This window comes from Podarcis muralis, chromosome 13 (genome assembly GCF_964188315.1).
Source record: "Podarcis muralis chromosome 13, rPodMur119.hap1.1, whole genome shotgun sequence".
Taxonomy (NCBI): Eukaryota; Metazoa; Chordata; class Lepidosauria; order Squamata; family Lacertidae; genus Podarcis; species Podarcis muralis.
This window is the reverse complement of record NC_135667.1, coordinates 29,832,951-29,860,918: the sequence shown is the minus strand read 5'-3', so window position 1 is coordinate 29,860,918 and position 27,968 is coordinate 29,832,951. Positions and strand designations below refer to the sequence as shown.

Genomic DNA, 27,968 nt, shown 5'->3' with positions numbered 1-27,968 from the left:
AGGAAACGGAAGTTGCTGCCTTCCCCCTCCTCCCTCTCTCTCCATCCCTGCTTCCGCCGCTTCCCTCTCGTTGGAGACAAAGGAGCGAGGCCCGAGGCCCGTGTTGGAGCCGGTGAGTTTGCGGGGCCCAGCCTGGGTGAGAGAGAGCCTGCGCGCCCGTTAGCTGTCCTCCTCCCCGCACCCGCTGTGAGGGTGGCGCCCGCTCCCCGCAGTCCTCACTAGGTCTACTCGGAAGTAGGTCCTGCTGAGTCCAGCGGGTCGTCGTCGTCTTCTTGCGGAGGGGATGGACAGGCAGAGCTGGCAGTACTTCAGTTCATTCATTTATTTTATTGCGTTTATAGAACGCCCTTCGTCCGAAGATCACAGGGCGGTTCACAGCATAATAACACAAAAGGCATAACGTGATTTTTAAAAAGAAAGTTCTCTATTATATATGAAAGCTATATATATAATACAATATAAATCTCAAACTCCCAGGGTCGTTATTGATAACAGATTAATTTAGGAGGATCAGGGTTTTGGGGGGGGGGGCTCAGGGGTACTCATACCTCTAAACATTTTGTGAGTCTAATTTTGGCCTCATTGAGTGTACATATGTGTGTACACACACACATATAAACACTGATCCTCCTAAATTAATCTGTTCTCATTAATGACTCTGAGATTTTGATCTTGTTACACAAAACAAGCATTTTGATTCAGAGTTTTTTCTTCTCTAGAGAGGAAAACCATTTGCGATATTTGGTTTCAACTTTTTCTTTTGGTACCGCATGAAAGAAGTCGCTACAAGTGGGTAGTGTTTAAAGGGGGAGGGAAATAAACTTTTCCTGTACTGGTTCATATCTTTGCTCTGAAACAACAAGGGGATTATCTGTGTTTAAGAAGGTAGCTCAGTACTGCAAACAATGAAGTTTATAGATGATTGTTGTTCAGTACTGTATATCAATTATGTGCTTTAGTTGTAGATGTTGGAGGACTACGTTGGTCCAACTGTTTATATGGGATGTGTCAAGAGAGAACATGATTTATAGTGATGTTCTGCTTTTCTTTTTCAGATCTAATGTCAGCTGGTTGAACACTTTTCTACCAAAATGTCAAGTAAGTTCAGCAGCAGTCTGTGTGTATGTGTGTTTTTTCTTATTTAATTCATATCCACATATAGAATAGCACCAATATTTCATTCCATGGATCATTGATAATGATATCTGCACTCTCTAAACCAGCCTTTCCCAGCCTTGGGTCCCCAGACATCTGGGGACGCCTGGGGATCCAAAGTTGAGAAAGTCTGCTCTAAACCTTCCCAATTTTGAACTACGTACTTAGTGTGTTACTGTCACTGTCCTTATGGCAAAAAGTTCATTTGCACAAGAGCTCCAAATCAACTATAATTGTGCACCCTGAATTTTCCAAAATCCTGAAAATCGTGACAGTCTGGATGTGCAGTCACATGACAAGTCTGTTACTGCTTCAGTAACTCAATCAGCCACCCTTTTGTTGTTCAGTTAGAATTGGAGAAGGGAAGAATACAGAGAAATTCTGTTGTACTTTTAATTTACTTGGGCTTCTTCGTTCTACTCACTTCTTTGAGTTCTTGGGAACTGAACACAAGATTACAAACCACAGCTTGGATGCTCCTATATGAAGTATTTTCTTAAATGACAGACTTTCCTCCCCCTCATCTATTCACCTTTTGATTTGATACTTGAAATTTTTTCTGGCAGTCTCTAGGTTTCCAGCTTGTCTACATAGTCATTCTCCCCCCCCCCTTCTTTTTTAAAACAGAAAGGCCATCCTATGCCCCACCACCCACCCCAGCCCCCACAACCGTAAGTATGAAAGTATTTTTCTTCCTTTGTAAACTAAAGCCTGATTTCATTTTAGTTCAGCTGAGAAGATACTGCAGACCTCTGTAAACCAAATCAGACAAATGGTTCCTCTCAAACAGCGTGATTAAATTCTGACTCCAGTCCATACCTCAGAATCCTTTGCCAGCCCTGGCTGTGGAGTGCTTTTAACTGGCATTTTCAAGAATTAGAACTTGGGGTCTCATGCCTGCTGCTTGCTATGTTTCCAGACTATAACACAAGCTTACTTCCTATAACATTTGGCATTCATTTTTGTAAAAGTACACATTTTAATCTCGTGTTGCATCTTTAATCCAAGTAATATCTCACATAGCTTCTTTCCAAAGCACCTAGTAAAAGCTGTGACCACACATTTTTGGAACCTGGATAAATGCAAGCTCTGTTTTTTAAGTCTGCTAAGATATGAGCATCTGTGTGGTAATAACAGGCATTTGTGAATCTCCCTAATTGTATATTGTAATTATTCCCATAGAATGAGGTATAAACACCTTGGCAGGGAATAGGGGTGGGGGGGTGGAGATGTTGTTATAGCTATTAGATACAGTAGCAGAAGGTGGAAGTGAGGTACACAAAGAACAGCAACAAGGTTTTCACTTCTAGGGAAAGAGAGTAGATTAACCTTTTGAGTAAACACGTTCAGAATATCTGTGGTGTGTGGTATGAAAAGGAAGGCACGCTATAAGCCACATACTTTAGAGAGCAGAAGGTAAGAATTAAATGCAGGCCTCGGGTTTCCACTTTGTGACCAGGCTGGCATGTCATGCTAAACCATTGTTGAGTTCAGGTGAGAAGAAGCTTTTGATTTACTACAGTTGTCATGTTGTCTATGGTTTTTAACTATAGTTAGCTTAAAACAAGCCAACTTCAAATTGTGTTTTCAGAAACTGGCTTCTTTAACCAAATTGACCACAGGTTTGGATGACACAGGAAGCTGTGGTTAAATAGAAGTGAAGGTCCCCAACCTCCTCCTTAGCTATGTGGGGTGGGTGTGCAAACTCAAGGCTTGGTGCAGCTTCTTGTCTAAACCAAAGTGCAAGTGATGTGTGAACTCAGCCTCCCTGGTTCGGCTGCTGTCTGCAGAGCCAGAGGGCTTCCTGATGGGAATTTATTGTAGAACTCACACCATGTTTGACACCATGTCAGAATGCCATCCTATAGCTCTTTCCATTTAATCTGGATTTTGTGTGGTAACAGAAAATAATGAGAAATAAACAATTAGACACCTGCAGATACTACTCGTGCAAAAGCTCACTGATTCCATTTTTTTGTGGGCCATTTGTCACATATGCAGTGACCTTTTTGGTAGGTGGTCTCCCTCTTCTCCTTGCATCTCACCTGAACACAGCCTACTCATTTTGTTTCTGGTGACCCAAACAATGTGAACATGCCTGTTTCCACAGATTGCTGCATACTAATGGTCCAACTGAAAGGTATCTGGAGAGTCTGTAATTGGTGCATATCACTTTTTTTAAAAAATACTAAGGCCATGCTCAAAACTGCTTTTGCAAAAAAAAAAAAAAAAAAAAACAACCAACCTCTTATTATTAAACCACTATATTAAAAATATTTATTGCCCACCTTTTGGGAGTGCATTCAAGCTGCAAACTATGCACCTAGTGTACTGTCTCAAAGTAATGATTTGGGTATTAGTTGCATTTATGGTTCACCTTCTCCAGAACAGAATAAAACAGAATATCGGGATGGTTCAAGAGCCGAGAATTGTCCAGGTTTGGGTATACTGGACAGAACTGTTGGTTGGATCCTATTTCCCCCTTTTTCTGTGGCACTTCTAAACATTTTGTTTCTATTTGGTCATTAGTTACTGCAGTGGCCTGGTTTGCACATAACATTAAACCATGGTTCATTAAGCTGTAGTTCATTAAACCGTGGCTTAGTGTTATATGTGAACCCTCCCCAGCAGCTCAACTATGGTTTGTTTGCTCCAAAACAAACCATAACCTGACGTCTTCTTGGCTTTTGGACTTGGTTTTAATTATAGATTGGTGCTGTGTGAGAACCTGGTACCCTTCTTTAACCATGATTTAAACATTGTTTGTCCACTCTACCTATTCACCAGGCTACAGAATAGAACCCCCATTATTAAAAGTTGTATTATCTAGCCGTTAACAGTTATATTATTTACATGGAAAGGAGCCTCACTGATTTGTGCAGAACTTACTTCCATCAAATGAGTTTAGCACTGGGGTGCCAATGACATTTCCTTAGAATCATAGATGTGTAGAGTTCGAAGGGACCCCAGGGGTCATCTGCTCCAACTGCCTGCAGTGCAAGAATCTCAGCTAAAGCATCCATGGCAGAAGGTTAGTCAACCTGTGCTTTGAAACCTCCAAGGAAGGAGGGTCCACAACTTCCCAAGGGAATCCATTCCACTGTCAAACAGCACTTACTTCTGATGTTTAGTCGGAATCTCCTTTCTGTTTTTGTTTCTTTTTTCTTAAAACCGTTAATACAGTTGCGACTTGACTTCGAGGAGCAACTCATAGCACGCGGTGTGGTAGCCTTTTTTGAGGTTTTTGAAGACTTTGGTGATTTTTGAAGCTTTTCCAAAACTTTTCCGAAACCGTGCTTCGCAAGACGAAAAGTTCGCAAGACGAAAAAACTCGCAGAACGAATTAATTTCGTCTTGCAAGGCACCACTGTACTACTTGCTTGAACTTCCTCTTGCTTTGAATGTAGCTGAATAAATCTTTATTATTATTTTTAACTTCTCTTGCAAGCCCAGGTTCATTCTGAGCTTTGGCCCACCTGACCTTTTCCATGCAACTGTTGGCTACTCATGTACACTTGAACATAAAGTTCCTTGCCCTCTGGGATCTTTTGATGCACTGAATTCTGATTACATTGATTAAATATTGTGGCTGTGCAGTTTCTCTTCAGGGCTGCAATAATTTTAAAATAATTTTGTGTCACCCACTCCATACCAGGGTAACTATGTAAGCTTTCCTCCCACTGCGTTCTAGAAACATCTGGCTGGCTGGAGTCCCCATTGCATTTATTTAATTAAAGTATTTGATATATCACCTGCCAGATTCACAACCTCCAGGGTGGCTTATAGGGATATTTTGAAATGATAATAATAGAACTATAAAGAACCAGGAAAAGCACATTGGCAGCCTGAAAGCAAATCTATTTTGAAAGACCTGGGCAAATAAAACAAAGTCTCCTGATGCCAGCAGGATGTGAAATTTTGTGCCAGTCTCCCTGGGGAAAGCGTTCCAAAGCCCTTTCTTTAGTTGCTACTCACTTAAACTGCAGGAGAGGCACCCAGAGAAGGGCCTCAACGGAGGACTTAACCATAGAGACAGGTTTGTGTGAGAGTAAGCAGCCCCTTATACTTGACAGCTTTCAGGCTGTATAGGACTTTAAAGGTTAACAGAAGCACTTTGAATTGCGCTCAGAAATGAGCCAGCAATGAAGACATTTAAGTACTGATGAGTTCCTAGTCAAACATCTAGCAACATACCTGGGCAACCTATTATGGGATGTTTCCGTGTACTTACACCATGTCAGTTTTTCTGTCCTGTACAGCTCCTAGCACCTTGCTAGAGCTAGGTAAACATTGAAAAGTGTGGTGTGGCAGGTGAATACGAGGGCGAGTGCTTTTTTGGTGGCAGTGCTCTGACTTTGGAATGCCTTCCTGGATGTTTTTGACACCATGGAAACACCTCCCCACCCCCACCCCCCAAAAAAAGAATTCTTTTTAATTTATTTTGTGGCACAGCTTCAACGATTTCTATCTCAGCTATGGGATTTTCAGCTGCCATTAAATATTCATTCATTGGGGGGGGGGGTTAACTTGTATTTTAGATAACTGTTAACATGCAACCTATAGTCCTATTTGGTTGAATATAAAGATCCAAAATAAATACTGAAGCTTGAACCATGAACTAATTTTGAAAATACAAACGGCTTAAGAAAATATTGGTACACCGAGTGCCCATATAAAGGACTAGTTCTACTTGGCTAAACATATTTAGATGCTTTCCTATGATGTATCATGTCCTTTGAGTATTCCAGTTTTGTGTGGGATTTTTTGTACCCCATGATCACCTGGATAAGCAATGAATCAGAGCTGTGAATCTCCATTTTTCTTGGGAGTTTTCCTTCAGCATCCTTCAGAAGCACCTGAAGGGTAGTTGGTTTTTCTAATTTCGGTTGGCTGGAGCCCAGCCCAGCAGGTTGGGTGGTAATAGTTCTAAGGTTATATTGATTATTTTAGAATGTATATTTAAATCAAGCATGCAATTTGCCATTCACCTACAGAGCATAACAATTAGCCCCCAGGCAGGCAGATGACTGGCAATCTGGGTGGTTCAGACACAGTGCCAAATCATGATTTGACATTATGTCAGCAAGGAGCTTTGGGATTTTATTCTTCCTCTCCTCATTGCATGATGCAGTTCCCTTCTTCTGACCCGGCTATGAAGCAAGCCATGGTCTGCTGTTTTCAGTGTTTGAAATTAGCCAGGCGCCAGGTGCATTTTGCACCTGGCTACCAACCACTTGGGGACGCGGGTGGCGCTGTGGGTAAAACCTCAGCGCCTAGGACTTGCCGATTGCATGGTCGGCGGTTCGAATCCCCGTGGCGGGGTGCGCTCCCGTCGTTCAGTCCCAGCGCCTGCCAACCTAGCAGTTCGAAAGCACCCCCGGGTGCAAGTAGATAAATAGGGACCTCTTACCAGCGGGAAGGTAAATGGCGTTCCGTGTGCTGCGCTGGCTCGCCAGATGCAGCTTGTCACGCTGGCCACGTGACCCGGAAGTGTCTGCGGACAGCGCTGGCTCCCGGCCTCTAGAGTGAGATGAGCGCACAACCCTAGAGTCTGGCAAGACTGGCCCGTACGGGCAGGGGTACCTTTACCTTTACCTTTATACCAACCACTTGCGACCAAGTAAAGATGCCAGGGCGCCAGGGTACCACGATCTAGAGGTGCATGCCTGTGGATCCTTGGATCTGGACTGTTTTCACACACCCATACCCCATCCTGTCGAATTCTATCAGTTATATTTTATCTGCACAATCAGAATGAGTGTCACAAACCAAAATGCTATTTCTGTGCAGCAGGAGCAGTGAACAACATTATAGTTTATCGTTGTAGCATGTCTTCAGTTACCCCACCGCACTGCCCTGACCGCAGTTGTGAAGAATATCCGTACATTATGAATGATCAGTGTCACCATTAAGAAAAAGAGGTCGGAGTAGGCCAATATAATTGTGGACCATCTTTGGATAAAGTGACTTTTCTTATTTTAAGTTCTCAACGTTCTTAACCTAGCTCAAGGTTGTTGTCTGAACTAGGCAGTTGTTTTAACTTTGAGGTTACACCCATCCAGAATCTGCAGTGGCAAGTTTTTTTTAAAGAGAGAAACCCCTCTTTCCTCAACAGGTTTCATTCAGGCTTACTGTCCCTCTTGAGAGAGGGAGAGAGAGCCAGCTGCTGTTAACACCTCATTATGCTTGTTTAAATTTCCGGTTGCTTTTGCATGCTGTACTGCAAACCATTTTCATTTCTCTGTGTTCTCCTCGTTGGGATTCATTTCTCATTCGTGTTTTTGTCTCATTTGTTTCCATCAGCAAATGCCCAGCACACCGGGGTTTGTGGGATACAATCCATACAGCCATCTGGCCTACAACAACTACAGGCTGGGAGGGAACCCGGGCACCAACAGCCGGGCCACGGTAGGAGAATCAACTATTACGTCATCCGGCAAACAACAGGAAGTGACCAGAAATGGCTTTAGAGTTAGGTTCTTCTGAATCTTAGCTGATACCACTTTTTTATTTTCATTTTTCAAATATGAAACATGGACAACAATAACTTGTGGTTTCTTTCCCTTTCTCCCTAGTCTTCCTCTTTTTTTCCTTTCTTTTTTTTCACTGTGCACGTTTTACATAATGGCCTTCTATTTGTAAAGCATACAAAAAAATAGGGTGAGTTCACGTGTATGCCCATTGATAAGTGGAGCATCACATTTGGGTGAAACTGTTATCACAGATCAGGCACCACTCCCAGCACCTCTTGACTGTGGTTTCCATGGAGGCAGCTCACACATTGCCTTGCCAGGGCACCAAGGGAGAAGGAAGCAAGTGATAGACATGAACAAGGGAATCAGCCTTTTGAGTTCCAGAAGAACAGTTCACTTAAAAGGCGGGCATGCTTCAGCATCTTCAAGACTTAACTTGGCAGGAATGTTTCTGAAGCTACAGCCTACTTCCTCAGATGGGTGGACCTTTTCCAAATTTGCAGAAAATTGTTTTAGAACTACAGTTGTACCTTGGATCCCGAACACCTTGTGAGTCTAAAGTTTTGACTCCCGAACGCCACAAACCCAGAAGTGAGTGTTCCGGTTTGCTAATGTTCTTTGGAACCCGAACATCTGTCACAGCTTACGTTGCTTCCGATTGGCTGCAGGACCTTCCTGCAGCCAATCAGGAGCCGCGTCTTGGTTTTCGAACGTTTCGGAACTTGAACAGACTTCCAGAACGGATTCCGTTCGAGGACCAAGGTACCTTGGAAGTCGAACGGAATCCATTCCTGAAGTTTGTTCCACTTCCAAAACATTTGAAAACCAAGGTGTGGCTTCTGATTGGCTGCAGGAGCTTCCTGCACCCAGTTGGAAGTTGCGTCGGACATTTGGCTTTCAAAAAACGCTCGAAAACCGGAACACACACTTCCAGGTTTTCAGTGTTCAGCAGCCAATTTGTTTATCAACTAAGCCATTCAAGAATGTCCAAAATCTTCTTAGGCTCATTTAAATTGGCATCTTCTGCTTCCATGTGTAAAATAAGCTGTGTTCTGGAATTGGGGTTCGGGGGGGGAGCACCTGCTCACCTTCAGAATTAAACATCATTTTGGATTTTCCCATTACTACTTTTAGACTACTTATGTGAAGTTTTGATGTCTTCCTAAAAGATGCTTAAAATTGGGGAAAGAATCAGCAAGAATTACCATCTTGACCTTCCTACTTGCTTCCTATCTACTGCCAAAGGACATTCATTATTTTTACTATTATTATCAATATATATTACTTGCCCTTCAGCCTAATGTCCTAGGGCAGGTTATCAAAATGAAAAGCAATGTTTAGAAACAATATAGACATAAGCTGGCCCTAAAAATACACAGCTTTGGTGCCAAAAGCCAGTGTAAAGAGGTGCATCTTCATTCGACAACAGCTGTACAGTATAATGAAGATGCCAGATGCACTTTTTAGCAGCTGCCATAGAAAATGCCCCTTCCTGGGCTGCCACCCCCTGAGCTTTGGGGGGGGCAAATAACCAATAGGGCTCCCCTGCCAATCTTAACACCCAAGGGGGTCTGTAGAGAAGGAGGCAGTTTCAGGTATTTGGGGCCTGAGTCGTTTAGGGCTTTAAACAGCACCACGAGCACCTTGAATTGGGCTCAGAAAGAAACAGCCTGTAAGCATTGCTGGTGGAGAATGCTCCATCATAACCTGTTAGCACCTAGGCTGTCTTAACTCATGTCATCTGGCTGCTGTAGACGGCATCACAGTGACCGGCCAGTGGTGACCGCATCATTGTGAGATCTTCTTTCTCATGCTTTTCCCCCTGATAATGTGGCAGTAACGGGTCAATACAGGCCAGACTTCATTACATGCTTCCTTTCCCCTTGATTGTTGTAATCCCAGCTGAGCAACATAGGTCTGGGAAAGAATCCCACTCCAGGCCCATTTCATGCATTCCCTGCCTGCTTCTACACAAGAACGGGGGTGGGCGGGAATAACGCTATAATAATAATAATAATAATTTATTATTTGTACCCCGCCCATCTGGCTGGGTTTCCCCAGCCACTCTGGGCGGCTTCCATAGAAACCAAAAACCCCACTAAAATATCATACATTAAAAACTTCCCTGAACAGGGCTGCCTTAAGATGTCTTCTGAATGTCAGGTAGTTGTTTATCGTTTTGACATCTGATGGGAGGGCATTCCACAGGGCAGGCGCCACTACCGAAAAGGCCCTCTGCCTGGTTCCCTGTAGCTTTGTTTCTCGCAATGAGGGAACCGCCAGAAGGCCCTCGGCGCTGGACCTCAGCGTCCGGGCAGAACGATGGGGGTGGAGACGCTCCTTCAGGTATACTGGGCCGAGGCCATTTAGGGCTTTAAAGGTCAACACCAGCACTTTGAATTGTGCTCGGAAACGTACTGGGAGCCAATGTAGGTCTTTCAAGACCGGTGTTATGTGGTCTCGGCGGCCGCCCCTAACGCTATAAGGAAGTGGCTCTCATGCCCTTCCAGGAGCATGTGTAATATACCTTGAAAAAGCATTTTATAAGTTAGCTAACAAATTAATAAAATGCGGTTGCTCTTCTGGAATCTGCTAGTAACCGATAACTGTAGTAAGTGTTAGAACAGTGTTCACCCACGCTGGACAGTCAAACAAGGAAGCACATCAGCTATCCCCAGTGTGGTTCTCTCCAGATGTTTTGGACTACAACTCCCATCGGCTATGGGCAGCATGGCCAGGGGTGGTGTAATCCAAAGAATCTGGATGATACTGAGCTGGGCAAGGCTGAATTGCATAGTAGCTGCTGTCACGGCCTGCCCCTAGCAGCCCCAAAACTGAAGTGTGCAACTCTCAAGGGACTTTCATGTGCCTTGTGGAGTTCGTCCGCAGCTCAACACAACAGTCATTTGATAAGTGAAAGAGAGCCCTCTTTTGGCCCTCGGTACTCAGATCAGAAGTAGATCAATGTGGCAAAGCGATACAGAAGGCACACAGTACGATGGCGGGGAATTGATGGCCCTTCATGCTTTTAAGTCACATTTCACAGGAAGGATTTCTTACATTACTAAGATCATCATAAGGTGTCTGTGTGTGTTTTTCCCAAATACAGTTTTTGTCCATTCATCATTTAAAAATCTTATCCCCAAAGACTTTTAAAATCTGAATTTAAGTTCAGATTAAAACAGGTTTTTATGTTTCACAGATTTCCATTGTATATATGTCATGAGCATTTACACCTTTCTCTGCCGTGTATATTTCAATATATGTGGTCTTTAAAAAAAAAACCCTATTGATTTATAAGCATTAAATTAATTCACTGAATGTTTTCAGGCCCATTGTTATGTGTGTGCATGTATCTGTATACAGTTGCTAATGCATATACCTCAAGAACTTAAATATAGATAGATATAGATATATAGATATTTCAATGGAAGCGATGTATGAATTGATTGGTTCAAAGCATTTCATAAATATGAGCAGGAGCAAAGCCTGGGGTTTCTTCCTGCATCAAAACAAAACAAAACAAAAAATTGAAGTGCTTCTGGAATGCTAGAGATCTGATCTTGCAAGCTTCTTGCCACACATGCTTTACCTCAGGCTTAGTGATCCTGCCACATTCTGCGAGATTGACCTTACTGCTCTAAAACTGAAATCCATGCAGAGACTTGTCTGTATGTTTATGCCTTCATCTTAAACACTGCAGTTCCAGGACAGCTATATGTGCTGCAAGGTGCAGGTGGAATCTTGTTCATGCAGGCTGCCCCATTAATTGCTATGGAAAGAGGAGATCCACATGAGCTGAGAAATGGTGTGCACTGATCTGTTTCTTCCATTGAAATGAACAAGAAGCCCATGGAGATGGTGGTACAAGTCAGAGCTTCTGGCACTGTAAGCAACTGCCAGATGTGGGAACATAATAGTTTACTATGGTAGAATTCCATTGTCCAGAGTTATCACACTATCAGAAATAGTGTGGGGAATTTGACTCTTGCAATTTCCCTTGGGGTCCATTTAATATAGTTGGCATTCAGTCCCCACATGAACACAGAACACTGGACCATAGCCATGGTTTGTAAACCACTTAGAGATTTTGCTATAGCCAAGCAGTATATAAATTTGGTTTTGGGTTTTTAAAATATATATATATATATATAACAAATATACTGCACTCATTTCAGCAGGAGTATGGAAACCAAGGCTTTTAATGGAAATTGTGTTAAGACTGAGGAGTTATATCCTTCTGGAAAACTATAGATAATGCAAACGAAGTGTCAGCTTGTCTTGGATGGATGAGAGGTTGTATTTGTGCAAATAATGTATTTTGGAAACGAGAAAATAAATCATAGAACGGAAGGCACTGTGTAGCTGCCAGCCAATAACACCTATTTGTTTTAGTGTCTTTCTTTTTCTTTCTTATTGAGTGCAGGCAAGGTGCTTGGCGGTTTGTACCTTTAAGGAAGACAAAGGTCCCTCCAGGAACTCACAGTCTAATTTGGACTCCGACAGTGAAATTCGGATTCATGTGGTGTACAGGTTGAGGGAGCCAACCTTGCAGAGTTCTTGTTATGATACGTTTTCTGGGTTCTCCCCACCCTTAGCCTGCCTTAATGGAATAAGTATAACCTGAGAAGGCCTTGAGTGAAAGAATATCCATACTATTTCCGTTCTCTTCTCTTGCCTCTTCCTAAAGTTACCTGTCTCTTTTCTTTAGCATTGAGGTTGCATTCACCCCTGAACTTGACCACTGGTTTGCCACTGTGCCTATGGCAGCAAGTGTCCCTAATGCTCCCCTGGGCTGTGGTGCGGGGGGGGGGGGGGGATCTAAGAAAGCTACCGCTGTAAAATCCAACTATCCCCAAGAAGCCAGCCTAAAAGAAGTCAAAATTGGGTATGCCCAGGATTCGGAGCAGTGACTACCATTCCCCTAAACCAGGCATGGCCAAAAATGGCTCTCCAGCTGTTTTGGGACTACACCTCCCATCATCCCTAGCTAACAGGACCAGTGGTCAGGGATGATGGGAATTGTAGTCCCAAAACAGCTGGAGGGCCAAGTTTGGCCATGCCTGCCCTAAACGATCATAGCTTTCTAGAAAGGCCCTGTCAAACACAGCATCATCCATACTCTGCTATGCGTTGCAGGCGGATTATGGGAGAGCCGCATATTTGGCAACATGAAATGATCCCAACAAACTGTTTGAAGTTTGTGGGAGCTTCATAGAACTGTGGGTGTGGAGGCTACAAAAGGGATGTGTTTAACTCCAGCGCTGGAGTGAGGCAGGTGTGGATGCAGCCTCAGGTATTTAGTGCTGGTAGAGTTAACAGCTGCTCTCATTAGAAAGTGAAAACGGACTTTTGAAGCCACTGTTACAAGTAGAGAAAATCTGCTTCTCTTTCATTTAGAAATCTCTGTACTGACAAATTCATCAGAGGTGCTGTCGGAAAGTATGCCCGACCCAGGATGCTGGAGAATGTAACCCTTCTGATGAGAGCTAATAATGTTGCCTGCACCTGTGTCTCACTTACCTGTGTACGTCTCTTGGCAAATGCCTGTCTTGGCGGTTCGCAAATGTTTGAGATAAGATAACCAGTGGATTTTATTTGGTTCTTCTCTAGGCATCATCGGGTATCACAATCCCCAAACCCCCTAAGCCTCCAGATAAGCCACTCATGCCCTACATGAGGTACAGCAGGAAGGTGGGTACAGAACACTTGGTCTTAATTTCAGTATGCAGTCATCAAAAACCACGTTAGCCTCGTGCTTAACCTATTTCGTGGTGGTTCTTAAAAGTGTGCTTGAATGTGTGCTGTTGTTTTTTTTCTTTCCTTAAGGGAAAACTTAAGAATGCAGTTTGTCTTCTCTTTTTACAGTGAAGGCAATAGCGAACCATGCAAATGGAGCGGGTGGGGAGTTAGTTTCGCTGCAGGACGAAACTTGGCCACCGTACTTTTGGGGGACAAATGAAGAGCTTCATTTAATTGAATATTTAGACAATGCTTAAAACTGCTGCCACCCCTCTCTGCTAACAAGGATGCATCTGGTGACTTGTTGACATACTTTTCTGTTTTAAAAGTATCCAGGATTGGTGCAGCCTGATAGCTGGACTTTGCAGTAGTGACAATAGGACCTACTTTGCTTTTTTGAAAAGTTGTGTGTGGTTTTTTTTTCTTTTTTTAAAAAAGAGGGTGCAGCGCCATTTCTCTCTTTCTCTCCCCCTTTTTTTAAATGTGAGCTTTTTCCTGATTAAAATGAGTACCTAGGACAGCGTCTGATCCAATCCATTGTTGAGGAGTCACTGAGCCAGGAGGACGACTGTGTTACCGGCCTTCCCATCTCTGGTTTTAAAAAAAAACCACAGCAACACCAGTTTCATCCAGCGGCCTCTCTTAAGACCAAAAGAGAAGAAACGTAATGCAGGATTTAAGGGCAAGACTGGCGGAAAAGATGCTGTGCGGCTGAGAATTAAACCAGGCAGTGGATAAACATCGTAACTCTTGACTTCCTGCCCCAGAGAAATAATCAAACAGTGGACATAGCATAGCAAAAAAACAAACAAACCCTGTCTTAATGTAACCTTGCATTGTGATGATAGTTCTCAGAAAAGACCCTAGTCATGGTAGTGATATTAACAACAACAAAATAGATGTGTTTAATTTTATAAGTATTCAGTTAGCTGGAGCTTTACTACAGATGTTTTTATTAAGGTCTGGGACCAAGTGAAGGCGTCCAATCCTGACTTGAAGTTATGGGAAATTGGGAAGATCATTGGAGGGATGTGGCGAGACCTCACTGATGAAGAGAAGCAAGAGTACTTAAATGAATATGAAGCAGAAAAGGTACACGGAAGAAATCCCTCTCTCTCTCCCCCAAATGACACTGGACGTCTCTCTCTCACACGTGCACACACGAGGCTAAAATCTTTTTTAAAAAGAAAGAGAGACTAGCTCTGGAGGAGGAGGTGATAAAGCAGACTCACATACGAGAGAGTTATTGAGGAAGGAAACTGAATCAACTCTTTGCTGTGCAAGCCCAGCTCTCCCGGGAGCTTTAAGGAAAGTATGGTAGAAACACGATACTTGGATTGCTTGAAAAGAGCCCACAACACCAGATCCTTCAATTAAACCTGAGTCGAGGTTGTGTGCCGTCCCTCTCTGCCCCCCAACTCTAAAGGCACCTGGAAATAAAGCACAGTTTAATGAGATTTCCCTCTTCCAGTTCCTCCCAGCATCACACTCCTCCTGTATTCCCTTTGCTGTTCATTATATATGGACGCGCACCGAAATGTTTAGATGACACCCTGCCCTGCCTCTGGCTGTGAGACCTTTGCAGAGGAGAGCAGTTGAACCTCAGTAAAGCTGCCCTGAGATGTTGTCCACCCCTTGATTTGCGTGAAATTGGTCCTTGTTTTCCTGCAAGGAGCCTTTAGTCAGAAGGATTCCCCCAAGGGCAAGGGAGACTGTTTTGGGTGCGATTTTTAAAATGTATCTGTCAAAACTATAGATAGAGTACAACGAGTCAATGAAGGCCTACCATAATTCACCCGCTTACCTTGCCTACATCAACGCGAAAAGCCGCGCCGAAGCCGCCCTGGAGGAGGAAAGCCGGCAGAGGCAGTCCCGGATGGAGAAGGGCGAACCTTACATGAGCATCCAGCCCGCCGAAGACCCGGATGGTAAGCAGGAGTGGCAGGTGTGCTGCTTTCTGCCCGTAAGGAATGGCAAGGGGGTTGGTGGGGAAGCTGAAACTTTTTACTCAAAAAGGGTGCTTGGCAATAGAATTGTTTAGCAGGAATCCTTGGGCCAGTTACTTGTCACTCAGCCCCACCAGCTTGGTGGTGGGTGATCCATACGACTACTAATAATTAATTATTATTTATACCCCGCCCATCTGGCTGGGTTTCCCCTAGCTCTCTAACTCTTCAGTTGCAGGGAAACATGGATTTTTCCAGCTCTCACATTGCAACACCTTGTCTTGCTGTGTGTGTGTGTGTGTGTGTGTGTGTGAGAGAGAGAGAGAGAGAGAGAGAGAGAGAGAGCGAGAGAGAGAGAGAAATAATAAGCATCTCACTGTTATCCTATCACTGGAACCTGCGTTTGCCAGGATTCAGCCTTCCAACTTGGGTTGAGGGTAACAGAACACACAAACCTGTGCAGAATGCCTTTCATGAGACCACCATAAGCCCTCACACACTTAGGATTTGCAGGGAGGGGGGTTTAAGGAGACATAATAAGACTTACAAATAAGCTTCTCTCTCCTACTTCTGACGGCAGAAATTAAGCATGGGGTGAGGCATCATACTGAGTGCACAATCATTTTATTTCTCGGGCCAGACTAAGTGCTAGCCTTGCTGCTGTCAGACGTCCAACGTTTTTATCAATCTGAACTCATTGGCTGGAAGGGATGGGCTAGAAATTCAGGGTGGCTCCTCAGTGAAACCTATCCCAAAATAAAGTTTTGTTTAGATACAAGGCCAAACCCATAGCCGGTATTTATCCTCCCCCTGTTCAAAGCAAAAATTTAAAAAGCCCTTTGGTGCTTGACTGTCTCTGGCATTCTTTTGTTTGTTTGTAGGTGGTTCTGGCTAGGGGAGGGTGGGTGGGTGGCAGCAAGTTTGCCATTCAGTTTAAGTAATGACTTGTGCTGGGAAAGATGACAGGGCGAGGGCTTGCTGTGCTTCTGCAGAAAAGCAAACAAAACAAAAAGCCACCTTCCTGTTTCCTTCACTGATGGCACATATACATTCCTCTACAAAAAGAAGGCCAGTGCTCCACCCATCTGTGAAGCACAGCTTGGTTCCTTTCTCACTCTATATAGCAGCCAAGGATGATGATGATCATGATCGCTTTCATAAACAAATATAAGCTAGGGAAGAGACTCTTTAATGTAGAGGTAGGGTCCTCTTTTCATCCTGACCATTGGCCAAGCTGGCTAGAGGGCCACAGGCTGTCCAAACCTAGGCTAGATCTTCCTACAGGTTGCCCTCTTCACTCTTCCAAGGTTGCAATACTTTTCATACTAACATGGCAGAAAACCTTGCAGAGCACAGCGTGGTTTTCTTCTGACTAAATGTGCTTCAGAGTGCAATGTAGTTGGCTTTCTCTAATTGTGAATCCCTCTGCGGCTTCTGTATAAGAAAAAAGAACCAGCATCTAGTGACACTTAGAACAGGAAACATTGAGTTTGAGAGCTTGTAGGTCGTGGTGGCTAAAGGCACGAGCTGGGTTGTCAATAACAGTTCAGTCCTGAACTCGTTGGACCGCATAAGAGTCACACACAGTTTAAAAAGCCATGGATTGTTGAATTAGCCAAAAGCCTAGGAGAAGAGGAATGTTTTTGCCTGGTGCCTAAAGATATGTTAACAAAGGCACCAGGCGGGCCTTCTTGGGGAGAGCATTCCACAAAGCCAAGCTTAAGGATTTCAAGAAACTTGGAGATTCTTGGGAGGGATAGTGAAGTGACAGAAAGGAATAGAGTGAACAGAAAGCTGTACACTTCAAGAGGTTGTATCCAATCTTAGTCCTCGAAATAAGCAACCTAAGATAGTCATTCCCATTAATACAGTGAGTCTGCTTGTGAGTAGGACTTGACATTAGATACAACCCAAAGTTACTTAGCCAGTGTTACGTGTGAAGCTAAGCAGTGGCAAAACTGCAAACTGCACTGGTATCTTCTATAACGTAACTACTGCATACATTTTTGTTTCAGATTATGACGACGGGTTTTCTATGAAGCACACTGCCACAGCCCGTTTCCAGAGAAATCACCGCTTAATTAGTGAGATTCTGAGTGAAAGTGTCGTCCCCGATGTCAGATCCGTGGTCACCACGGCAAGGATGCAGGTTCTCAAGCGCCAAGTCCAGTCCTTAATGGTTCACCAGGTAAAGTTTGACTATATGAGAACGCTTAATAAACGTAATAGCTTTTCATGTGAGTTGTGCCCGGGTGATATCTGTGCCTATAACAGCAGCTGTCACCCACCCACCCCGTGTTTTGAAATCTACCTGTTATTCAGGTAAAATCTCCCCGTTGTTGAGACCTGTCACTAGCACTGCTAGGGAGGGGGCCTTTTCTCTGCTGGTGGGGAAAAAAAATCTGAAATACCTACAGTATTTTCTTCATTATAAATACTGAACTTTGTTCTGTCCTTGGGCTCTGAAATCATCCATAATATTGGACTTCCTGTCGCCTGAAATTGTTTGAGCACGGCAGCTGCTCCTGTTCAGAGACACGTTTGGCAAACTTTTTTGTGATTTGTTACAGTCCTGTTCAACTCTAGTCCTTGTTTTAAAAGTCCTCCCTCCAATCCACAACTCATGGGCTCACCCACCCCCTTTCAAGGTGGTGCAAAAATATAAGATGTTGTTGTTTTTCTTGAATGATTTGTTTACCTTTCATTTTCTTCCACCTCATCCCAAACAACTCGTGTATCATTATTTGTATCTCTTGCTGCTGCTTCTTGCAAGTGTGTCTTGCGGGGGGAGCGGATCTTGCTATAAACATGCATGTGTTTCAAAAAGCAGCTTGGGGAGAACCTACAAGTCTCTTGAAGTAGCTGAACACATATCCTGGGCATATGATTCAGAGAGAGAGAGAGAGAGAGAGAGAGAACTTACCTCTTTCTGACTTTTGGGGATTGTGGGGGGAGGCCCAACATTCAGCTCTTTAGACAATTTCTGTAGAGAGATCAAATGTAACAAAAGGTCTGGACTACCTCTTTAAATATCCCCGTACATGCTGTACTTTGTCACAGAGATTCAACTGTTGAACCAGGTGAAACTAGGAGCCGCTCTTTCTAAAGACGCTGTTGCAACTTTTCATTAGCATGCAAACTGCCAGAGGCTATTTCTCTGCATGCTAGGGTTTGTTTCCCGAGTTGCTAAATATGTGAACTAAGTGTTCCTTCTCCAAGATTTAGGATAGAAAAACAATGGTATGTACAGGGTGTGGGGAACCTAAACTGAAAACCAAGTTACGGATTGGTTACAATACCATCAGTTACATGAAATGTTTAAATTAGATAGGGAAAAAATGGTTTTTCAGACCAAAGCTCACAATTCGAAAAAGAACTTCTACAAAACAAAGATAAACTTTTGTCTAAAATGTATAATATGTTATTAGACTGGGAAACAAAAGACAAGCTTGTTAGAGCCTCAATGACACACTGGGCAATAGATATAGGACACAAAATAGATTTTAACCTCTGGGGGAAACTCTGGGAAAGTGACTTGAAGTTTACAGCATGCTATTCTTTGAAGGCGAACTACCTGAAAATGATTCGCATTTAACTCTGAGTAGGCTTGCTAAGATGTATAAGACTGAATTAGATAAGTGCTGGAGATGCAAAGAGGTGGACGGAACGTTCTTTCATATATGATGGACTTGTAAAAGGGTAAAAGAGTATTGGGAAATGATCCACAATGAATTGGAAAAAAAATGTTTAAAAATACTTTCCCTCAAAAAACAGTGTCCTTTCTGTTGGGGATAATTCAGACTGAAATTCCCAGGTGTCGAAAAAGGTTATTTATCTATGTTACTACTGCGGCCCATGTTTTGTTAGCCCAAAAATGGAAAACAAGCGAGGTCCCAACCAAAGAAGAATGACAACTTTAGTTGACAGAATATGCACAACTTGCAGACTTAACATATAGAATAAGAGAACAAGAAGAACATACATTTAGAGAAGATTGGAAAACATTTATTGAATAGATGGGAAATAATTGTGTACAGCTGAAAACGTTGGCAGCATTAAGATAAATTCATGTAAATAAGTTATGATGGATGCAATAATGGAATACTGAATGGTATAGTTTTTGTAAAATATGCAGGGATTTATGATATGTAAAATGAAGTATGGAAAGAGAAGAAGGGAAGTCATTGATGTCTTAAGGATGTAAAATGAGCCACCTCTTTTTAGTGCAACTGTATAATACCTGATCCTGAACAGTTGGTTCCACAGTGTTGGACCCACCACCAATAAGTCCTTGGGTAGAGCTTACACTTAGCTATGAGGACAACTTGAGAATTCCTTTGTATACTTCAGGAGGCAGCATATGTGCATATTAAAACTAAATTCAAAATAGCACTGCACCTTCTGAACTGTGTGGCTAAAAAGCCAGCCCAACTAACACCTTCCAAATGCATTCAGGCTGACAAATCTCTTGGGAAAGAGTTCACAGTTGTGGACCATCTCGGCACACAAATGGAAATGTCACCAGGACACACTCAATTGATAATAGAAGGACTTGTAAAATATGGATCTTAGTGTTCAAGCAGTCAGGCATGTGTGTATGTATATGGAGAGGTATGGAGTGAGAGAGAGAGTCTTATTTTAAAGCACAGATAAATTAGCATTTTTACAGCCATTTGCAATGTCTTTAAGCTTGGGTCTGGAGCGTAATAACCTGTTTGTAAAGTGTTTGAGGCATTCTGGTGTGCTGCCAAAAATAAACTTTACTTCCTTATTAGCAGAAATTAAGGACGTGATTATACTACAGTCTTAAACCTTCCCACATACACACATCCCAAATATGGGTCTTTAGAATTATGATCCCGTGAAGAGGCCTCAGCTCTAACCATTCTTACAAGTCTCAGGCAGAGGGATGTTTGAAATGGTCCACAGGCAAGAGAGTGGCAAGGATTTCTTGGGAGGTGTTTGCCAATGGAATAAAATGGTTCACATTACTTGGCCTCTTTTTGTTTCTGAAATCATCTTCTTTTATTTCAAAGTAGAGGATCTGCATATTTTTCTTCAAATTCCCCGCTCTCAAATATAGCAGTCTTTTGCATGAACATTTGAATTAACTTGTGTGTTTGTGTTGCATCTATGTGCTCACTTTTTTATCTCATTTTTCACTCACAGCGGAAACTAGAAGCTGAGCTCCTGCAGATAGAAGAACGTCACCAGGACAAGAAAAGGAAGTTCCTGGAGAGTACAGAATCCTTTAACAATGAGCTGAAGAGGGTAGGGTTCTGCAGAGCTTTTCTACTTGTTCCGTGGACTAGTAGGCTTTCTCAATCAAGGGCTGATGTGTGACTCCCCAAAACAGACAGGAGGAAGAGCTGAAATCCTATGCCATTGCAATTTTCTAAGGCTTTGTTACACTAAGTCCGTCCGGTTCCATGAGCTCTTTTGTCTGGAAAGACTAGGGAATGAGCCTGAGACTTTGCTGCGTATCAGCCCTAGGGTAGGTTTAGTTTCCTTTGAAGGAAGGCTTCACCTTTTCGAAATATTGTGCCTCCCAGTACACAGGTTGGGAAGGAGCAATGGGGAAATAGCATCTTGCACCGGTAGTTCCAAGACAAAATAAATACAGGCCAAAGAGTCCACAGACTTTCCTTGTAAGAGCCAGCTCTCACTGAGATGGTTAACTTGCACCATGTCCAAAGGCAGTTTGTGGAGAAGACTCAAATTGCTGGATATACCTTCAAATAGAAGATTAGCCTTCTCACTAACATGCTGGGTTTCAGGTGGCCTTTCTCACTAACCTCCTAGCTTACTATGTGTAGGAATATTGTCAGTGGGATTCTCTCATGTGAGCCAAACACACCTTAGTCCAGCCTTTCTCAACCTGTGGGTCCCCAGATGTTGTTGAACTACAACTCCCATCACCCCTAGCTAGCAAGGTCAGAGCTCAGGGATGATGGGAGTTGTAGTCCAACAACATCTGGAGACCCACAGGTTGAGAACCGCTGCCTTAGTCTGACACCCAGTCCTATTAATCACCTCTCTGGAAACGAGGCCCATCTCAGCTTTTAAGATTCAACGAGGCTCACAATATTCGACAGGGAATGAACGTGATGGCTCCCCTCCAACATACCCAGCTCCTGTGCTTCCCAGTGACTCCTAGATCATGATGTCTGAGACCAAAACAGCAGAACTGCTTTCTATCTTAGTAACTATTTACTTTTTCTCGGTGCTTTTTTTCTGGGCGGGACACAGGGGTACGCATACCCCTAAACGTTTTATAAATCTCAATTTGGCCTCATTGAGGGGCAGTATTTCAAGATGAGTAGGAAAATGAGAATACCCCTAAACTTTTTTTAAGCACTACTTTTGCTCCAGGCCCACATAACACCCCAAACTAAACTGCACGCTCATTGTTGCTGGCCAAGTTCCATTAATTAATTAATTAATTAATTAATTAATTGGTTGTTTGACAAAGGGAAGTGATTCCGTTCAACTCGTCCTGACTAGCTGAAACTCTAGAGGAAACGTCTAGGGAGTTGCAGTCTGGCTGTTGGAGCCTGCTGTAGAAAACTGAAGGTGTGAAATTCAGATTATCATTGGAATGACAACATCCCCAAAAAAAACAATGCATGTCACTTTTCCACACAAAGCAGTTTGCCACATAAGTACAGCAATGACGGAAATATAAAAACTCCCATCGTAATCCCAGCTTGATGTGTCAGAGGGGCGTGTGTAAAATCTGTTCCACAAACAGAACCATTTATGGGTAAGAAAATCTTCAAAACCTGACGCAGTAGGTGTTTTTATAGTAAACCGTGGCTACAACCAGTGCTTTTTTTTTCTTTCTAAAAAAAAGTTTAGGGGTACTCTCATTTTCCTACTCATCTTGAAATACTGCCCCTCAGTGAGGCCAAACTCAGATTCACAAAATGTTTAGGGGTATGCATCCCCCCAGAAAAAAGGCACTGGCTACAACAGTCAGCTGTTTGTCTATGGTATGTGAGCAAAGCAATACACACACACACACACACACACACACACACACACACACACACAGTCTTCTGTACAAGAGGGGCTTTGAATGGAGCTGAGGTGTCTCTGCCCTGCGTGGCTCTGCCGGAGCTCCACCATAGGCGGGGAAACCCTGCTGGTCAGGAGTATCCCAGTGCTCCTGCCCAAACAGTGGCATCCTGGCCAGCAGTAGCCAACAGAAACCCCTGAAATGCAGTGTTGCGAGAGGGAACTGCTGGCTCCTGTGTAGACCCTCCTGCCATCACATGGCAGCCACAGGGCCAACCTGGGATGCTTTGCTGTTCCAAGCTGGGAGCTGACTCGGTGGAGGAGGTTTCCCTGCCTCTCTCCCCATACCTTCTCCCCTGGCTGGCGCGAATGCTGTGGCTGTGAATGCAGCACTGGCTGTGCTGCCCCACCAAGCCCCACAGGATTTTGGGGGGGGGGGTGAATTAATCTATAATGTGGTCCCAGCACTTCCCAACAGGAATCTTACCAACTCTGTTTAAATAAAGAAGCGAGCCTGGAATATTCCCACCACCAGAACCAAGCAGTGATAGATCGGACTAGTTCAAATTAATTTTAAAGGGTTTTTTTTGTAAGCTACAACTGACACAAAGCTTGTTGGTTCTTAGGAATAATAGTTTCCGAGCTTTGCCAGCACAGATGGCTTGCAGTTCCCTCAAATGTTGGGTTTTGGCTTTGATTCTCTGCTAAGATATCAAGATAGTGTATATGAATCACACCTACAATGTGATTTATTCATACATATTGTGCGCCTTATTTCTGCTGTATGTATTATCCCCTTATTGTATATCAGAGGGAGGGGAGACTGAAGTTGGGAGAAAATGCCGAGCCTAAGGCTGCCTAGTGACTTCATAGTGGAGACAGGACTTGATGATGAGAGAACCTGGATTTTAAAAGTGACATGTGATTTTTCCCTCTTCCCCACATCCAGCTGTGCAGCCTGAAGGTGGAGGTGGACATGGAGAAGATAGCGGCCGAAATCGCTCAGGCCGAGGAGCAGGCCCGCAAGCGGCAGGAGGAGAGGGAGAAGGAGGCCGCGGAGCAAGCCGAGCGCAATCAGAACAGCACAAGCGCCGAGGAGGAGCAAGCAGCCAGCAAGGCAGAGGAGAAGAAAGAAGAGGGGAGCACTCCGATGGAAGCAGGTAACCGTGTGGCAAGCCCAGGTGTGTGGGGGGGGGGCTTCCCTTGAAGCAGCGGTGGTGCATGAGGGGGGCATGTAGCGGAGGTAGGGAGAAGGGCTGATGTTTTAAGCTGAGCCTTTTCTTAAAGGATCTGAAGTCTGTACAGTGGTACCTCGGGTTACAGACACTTCAGGTTACAGACTCCGCTAACCCAGAAATAGTACCTCGGGTTAAGAACTTTACCTCAGGATGAGAACTGAAATCGCACGGCGGCAGCGGGAGGCCCCATTAGCTAAAGTGGTACCTCAGGTTAAGAACGGACCTCCAGAACGAATTAAGTTCTTAACCCGAGGTACCACTGTATCGAGTAGCACAGTTGAGTTTTAATAGGCTCCCCCATCAACCAGTGGCTTCTCCTTTTTCATGTGTCACGCATCACTGAGGGGCCAGGTTACAGCCACGTCTGGTGACGCAGATGCGAGGAAGACTGAACTCTGCAGTGACTTAATAACCAGGGCTTGTCTTTAGTTGCCATTTATGATACAGCCAGCCTTTCATTCAGAACAAAGTCTCCTGTAAGAAAAAAGAGGAAGAACTTTCCCGAACTTGGTGCAGTCAGGCTGGGTAAGAGCCTTGAAGAAGAGGTGCCCAGGGCAGGGCTTCTTCCTCGATTTATGCCTCTGGGTCTGTGGAGCTGCTCCAAAGCAATATTCAGCAGCTGATTGTTCAATGGAAAACAAGTTTGCCTCTGAGGGTCCTTTTCTCTTAGTAGGCGTTGAGGCTTTGTAACAACTAGTTCCCACGCCACCCCGCAGCCAGGGGGAAACAAAGCTCTCCGTGAAGGATAGAATAGAGAAACCGCATTTCCTTACATGCTTTCCTTGTTGGGAGAGAGTGCAGAGCCCCCCAAATCCTAGCGTCATAGAATTGTAGAGTTGGAAGGGGCCACAAGAGTCATCTAGTCCAGCCCCCTGCAATGCAGGAATCTTTTGCCCAACTTGGGGCTTGAACCCACAGCCCTGAGATTAAGGGTCTCATGCTCTACCAACTGAGCTACCAAGACTGAAAGAATGAACTCTGGGAAATAGTAGGCCTGCTCCTTTCATCATTGCTCATAACTCAGTTATATTGTTTCATTTGTAACATAAGAGGGAAAATGACTATTGCTCATTCTTAATCTAAGCACCGTCACCAGGACTCCTGATTAGGCGTTTGGGTATGTGATGTTGAATGTTAATTCTATTCTGTCCCTGTTTCCCCCTTTTTATTGTTTTTGCTTAAACCACTTCACAAACCAGGAACTTACACCTTGACCACTAATAATGAACCATGTGCTGTAGATATCACTACAAATTTATTATGCTCCTTTTGTGATACACAAATGCCATGAGACTTGGTCGGTTTATTTGTATTATTTATTATTCCTGTGATGCTTAATTATAAAGCCTAATTAAAAAGTTATTTAAATAAGAATGCAAATAATAACTCAGATACATTTGGAAGGGTTATGCAGCCAGGCAGCAGGGCCTGCAGCCAGAATTGTTGAGGAAACCCAGCCAGATGGGTGGGGTATAAATTATTATTATTATTATTATTATTATTATTATTATTATTATTATTATTATTATTACTAGCACTCCTTGGAGCTAGATGGGATGGTGTTGGTAGGGATTGCCCCTTTTTGTGCAGACCCCGAAAGCACTTCTGCCTCTCCGCCATCCTGATTGTGCTCACAGCTTAATTTGGGGCAGAAGGAAGGCAAGAACTAGGCTGTGCCAACACCTCCCAAAGAAATATGTCAGTAAGGGAAAGCTTTTGTGTGGAATTGGACTTCCTTGAAACTGTTCCCCATTGTACTGCACACTCTCCCTTCATTCGCTCAGCTCAGCAGTTGATGACCATGGTTATAGTGATGCCTCCTCACCTTTCCCCCACATCTTCACAACAATTCACAGCCCTTTCTGCCCCTAAGCCCCTGTACTGGCAGATCCTAGCCTTCAGAATGCTCATTCCATGACATCATAGCAGTCCAGCCAATGGTTGGAGAGGTGGCTGCACATTTTCAGTAAAGGGGAGTTAGAGTTCATGCAGCAGGCCAGCTAGGGAGGTTTCAAACAATTCTGGTGGAATTTAAGGTGGAGGATTTGGGGAAACTGCAATTAAAACAGTTTCTGAATTTCCATACCTTGTTTAATATGATTACTGAGCCATATCCCTGTGATAAGTAACCAGTCTGCCAAATTACCGAATATTGATTCCCCTTTGTATATACCATATTTTTTTGCTCTATAAGACTCACTTTTTCCCTCCTAAAAAGTAAGGGGAAATGTGTGTGCGTCTTATGGAGCGAATGCAGGCTGTGCAGCTATCCCAGAAGCCAGAACAGCAAGAGGGATCGCTGCTTTTGCTGCGCAGCGATCCCTCTTGTTGTTCTGGTTTCTGAGATTCAGCATATTTTTTTTCTTGTTTTCCTCCTCCAAAAACTAGGGGCGTCTTATGGTCTGGTGCGTCTTATGGAGCAAAAAATACAGTACTTGGTTGTTACACAACCTAGGCTCTACAAGCCAACAATTGCCCCAAGAATCTACAAACAATACCCATCTTATGCATAGCAACTCTTAAGACAGGGTTGCTTTGTTTTGTTTTCTTTCTGGGCACACCATGCGTTGTTTGAACACCTATTGTTGTGCCTGAAAAGCTTTCTAAATTCAAAGGAGGGGAAATCTCACTGACAAACTTGTTTCTATGGCAGAGGAGCCTCCTGCGGAAGAAACCATTGAGAGCCAGCAAAACGGTGAAGGGACATCCACTCCGGAAGACAAGGAGAGTGGCCAGGAAGGAGTCGAAAGCATGGCGGAAGAAGGAACGAGCGACAGCAACACCGGCTCCGAAAGCAACAGCGCCATGGTCGAAGAACCGCCAGCTGACCCGGTGGTTCCGGAAGACAGTGAAAAGAAAGAATAAATTTTTAGCTACTTTTCATGCATCTCCCTTTTTTAAAAACAAAAACAAAAGATTAACAGCATGGGAAAGAAAAGAGGTGGTATGTAGGCTCCTCTTGGTATCGTTTCATGTTTTGTATGTTGGTCACCACCAAATGGTTACTGGGCATTTTAACTTTTTGTGACATCCGATATCCAGGGGTCATAATGGATTTAGAGCGATCAGTTGGCACAGAAGCAGATCACAGCTCGCACACAGGTGCATCATAATCCACAACAGCAGCATCACTCTTCTCTCTCAAGGAAGCAATTTTACTCTATGATTTGCTTTTTAAAATTTTCCTTGTGCCCTCTTTCCAGGGAAAAGTTATAGAGTGTTTTAGAGAAGCATCCACATATCTGAATAATCCCTTTGTTCTCAGTTGGAGACTTGGCAACTTCGAATCAGCTTATGCCAAATTCACTCTCCCTCTTTCACATTATTTAAAATTGTGCGTGGAACTGATACTCCAGACGTCCATTCCTTTCAGATATAATTAAAAATTGGTTATCAGTGAAAAGCACAAATTTCCTTCCTGCAAAATTAAATTGCCATTCGTTTTTCTGAAGAAAGGAAGTTTCCTGTTCCACAAAACTGCATTTCTGGGCTTATTTTTAAATCCCTTCTTGTTTTATTTCCTCTCTACCCAAAATACTTTTTAAAAAACACCACACACCTCATAGTTTTAAACTAGTTTTTTAAAAAAAGAACTTGTTAGGGAAATCCTTATACAACTTTGCATGGAAAGATCTGGATAAGAGCTACAATCGCAGGACACCTTCTTTGCTCTTAACGTTCCACTTTTTCATTGTCTGTAAAAGAAAATCTGACTTTCCAACGCTGGGGGTGGGGGGAGAGATAAATGTAATATTTCAGAAGTCTGAAATGTTAGGAAGGCGTTTAACCAGAATGCAGTTTCTCCCCAGGCACATGGTGATTAAGACCATTCCCTCTGAAAATGCAACTGCATTATACAGCTTCGTTAAGTCCTGGGGCTCTGTGGAGCAATGTGGGATCCTTGAGGGATTCCCATCACTGCCATTTTGATTCTCCTTGATCCCTTTCCTAAGAACGATTTGGTGCAAAGGCAGTAGTGGAACACAATCTAAGGCAGTTGTTTGAAGCTTGTCAGAGCATTTCCCCTCCCACGCTGTGCTGTATTACCACGGCACCATGCAAGCAATTCACGTCAAACAGCTCTTTGGAGTTGCAGCGAGCTCTTAGGATCCCTTACAGCGCCACCAAGTTATTTGTTTTCCTTGTTAAACGCAGGCTGTCTGAGAATTCAGCTTCAGGGTTGCCCTCCACAGACGTCTTCTCAGAGGATTAAAAAATAAATTAGTAACTTTAAGGGAAGGCAACGCCAGTCTTTTTGTGAGTGTCTCCTAATCCGTTGTTGGTTTAAGGATTTATGGTGGGTTTTGTTTTGTTTTGTTTTTCAAACAACTCTCTTTGTTCTGTTTTAAATGGTTTTTCACGTAATAAACTAAAACATGTTTTAAGAAAATGGAAAA

At 43.5% G+C, this 27,968-nt stretch overlaps 1 protein-coding gene across 5 annotated transcripts; it reads left to right on the top strand.

The window, feature by feature from the left end:
• The first annotated feature begins 1 nt into the window (after nucleotide 1).
• SMARCE1 (SWI/SNF related BAF chromatin remodeling complex subunit E1) lies at nucleotides 2–27,968 on the top strand. Of its 5 annotated transcripts, none has more exons than XM_028705126.2 (11): nucleotides 2–112; nucleotides 1,056–1,098; nucleotides 1,783–1,826; nucleotides 7,459–7,563; nucleotides 13,242–13,322; nucleotides 14,331–14,462; nucleotides 15,127–15,298; nucleotides 17,332–17,504; nucleotides 20,486–20,587; nucleotides 23,283–23,493; nucleotides 26,225–27,968. In XM_028705126.2, exons 2-11 carry the CDS (start codon nucleotides 1,092–1,094, stop codon nucleotides 26,434–26,436), a joined length of 1,239 nt encoding a protein of 412 aa, XP_028560959.1. In that variant the 5' UTR covers nucleotides 2–112; nucleotides 1,056–1,091; the 3' UTR covers nucleotides 26,437–27,968. The 5 variants fall into 5 exon arrangements, with proteins under 5 accessions (XP_028560959.1, XP_028560957.1, XP_077773420.1 ...); XM_028705124.2 differs by having other exon boundaries at nucleotides 7,459–7,626; XM_028705125.2 differs by lacking the exon at nucleotides 2–112 and adding an exon at nucleotides 135–234 and having other exon boundaries at nucleotides 7,459–7,626.

Bases quoted from the DNA above. Each gene is read 5' to 3' on its own strand.
- SMARCE1 (XM_028705124.2), top strand. The intron at 20,588-23,282 runs GTAGGGTTCTGC...CCCCACATCCAG, and splicing joins TTAACAATGAGCTGAAGAGG to CTGTGCAGCCTGAAGGTGGA. The intron at 23,494-26,224 runs GTAACCGTGTGG...TTTCTATGGCAG, and splicing joins GAGCACTCCGATGGAAGCAG to AGGAGCCTCCTGCGGAAGAA.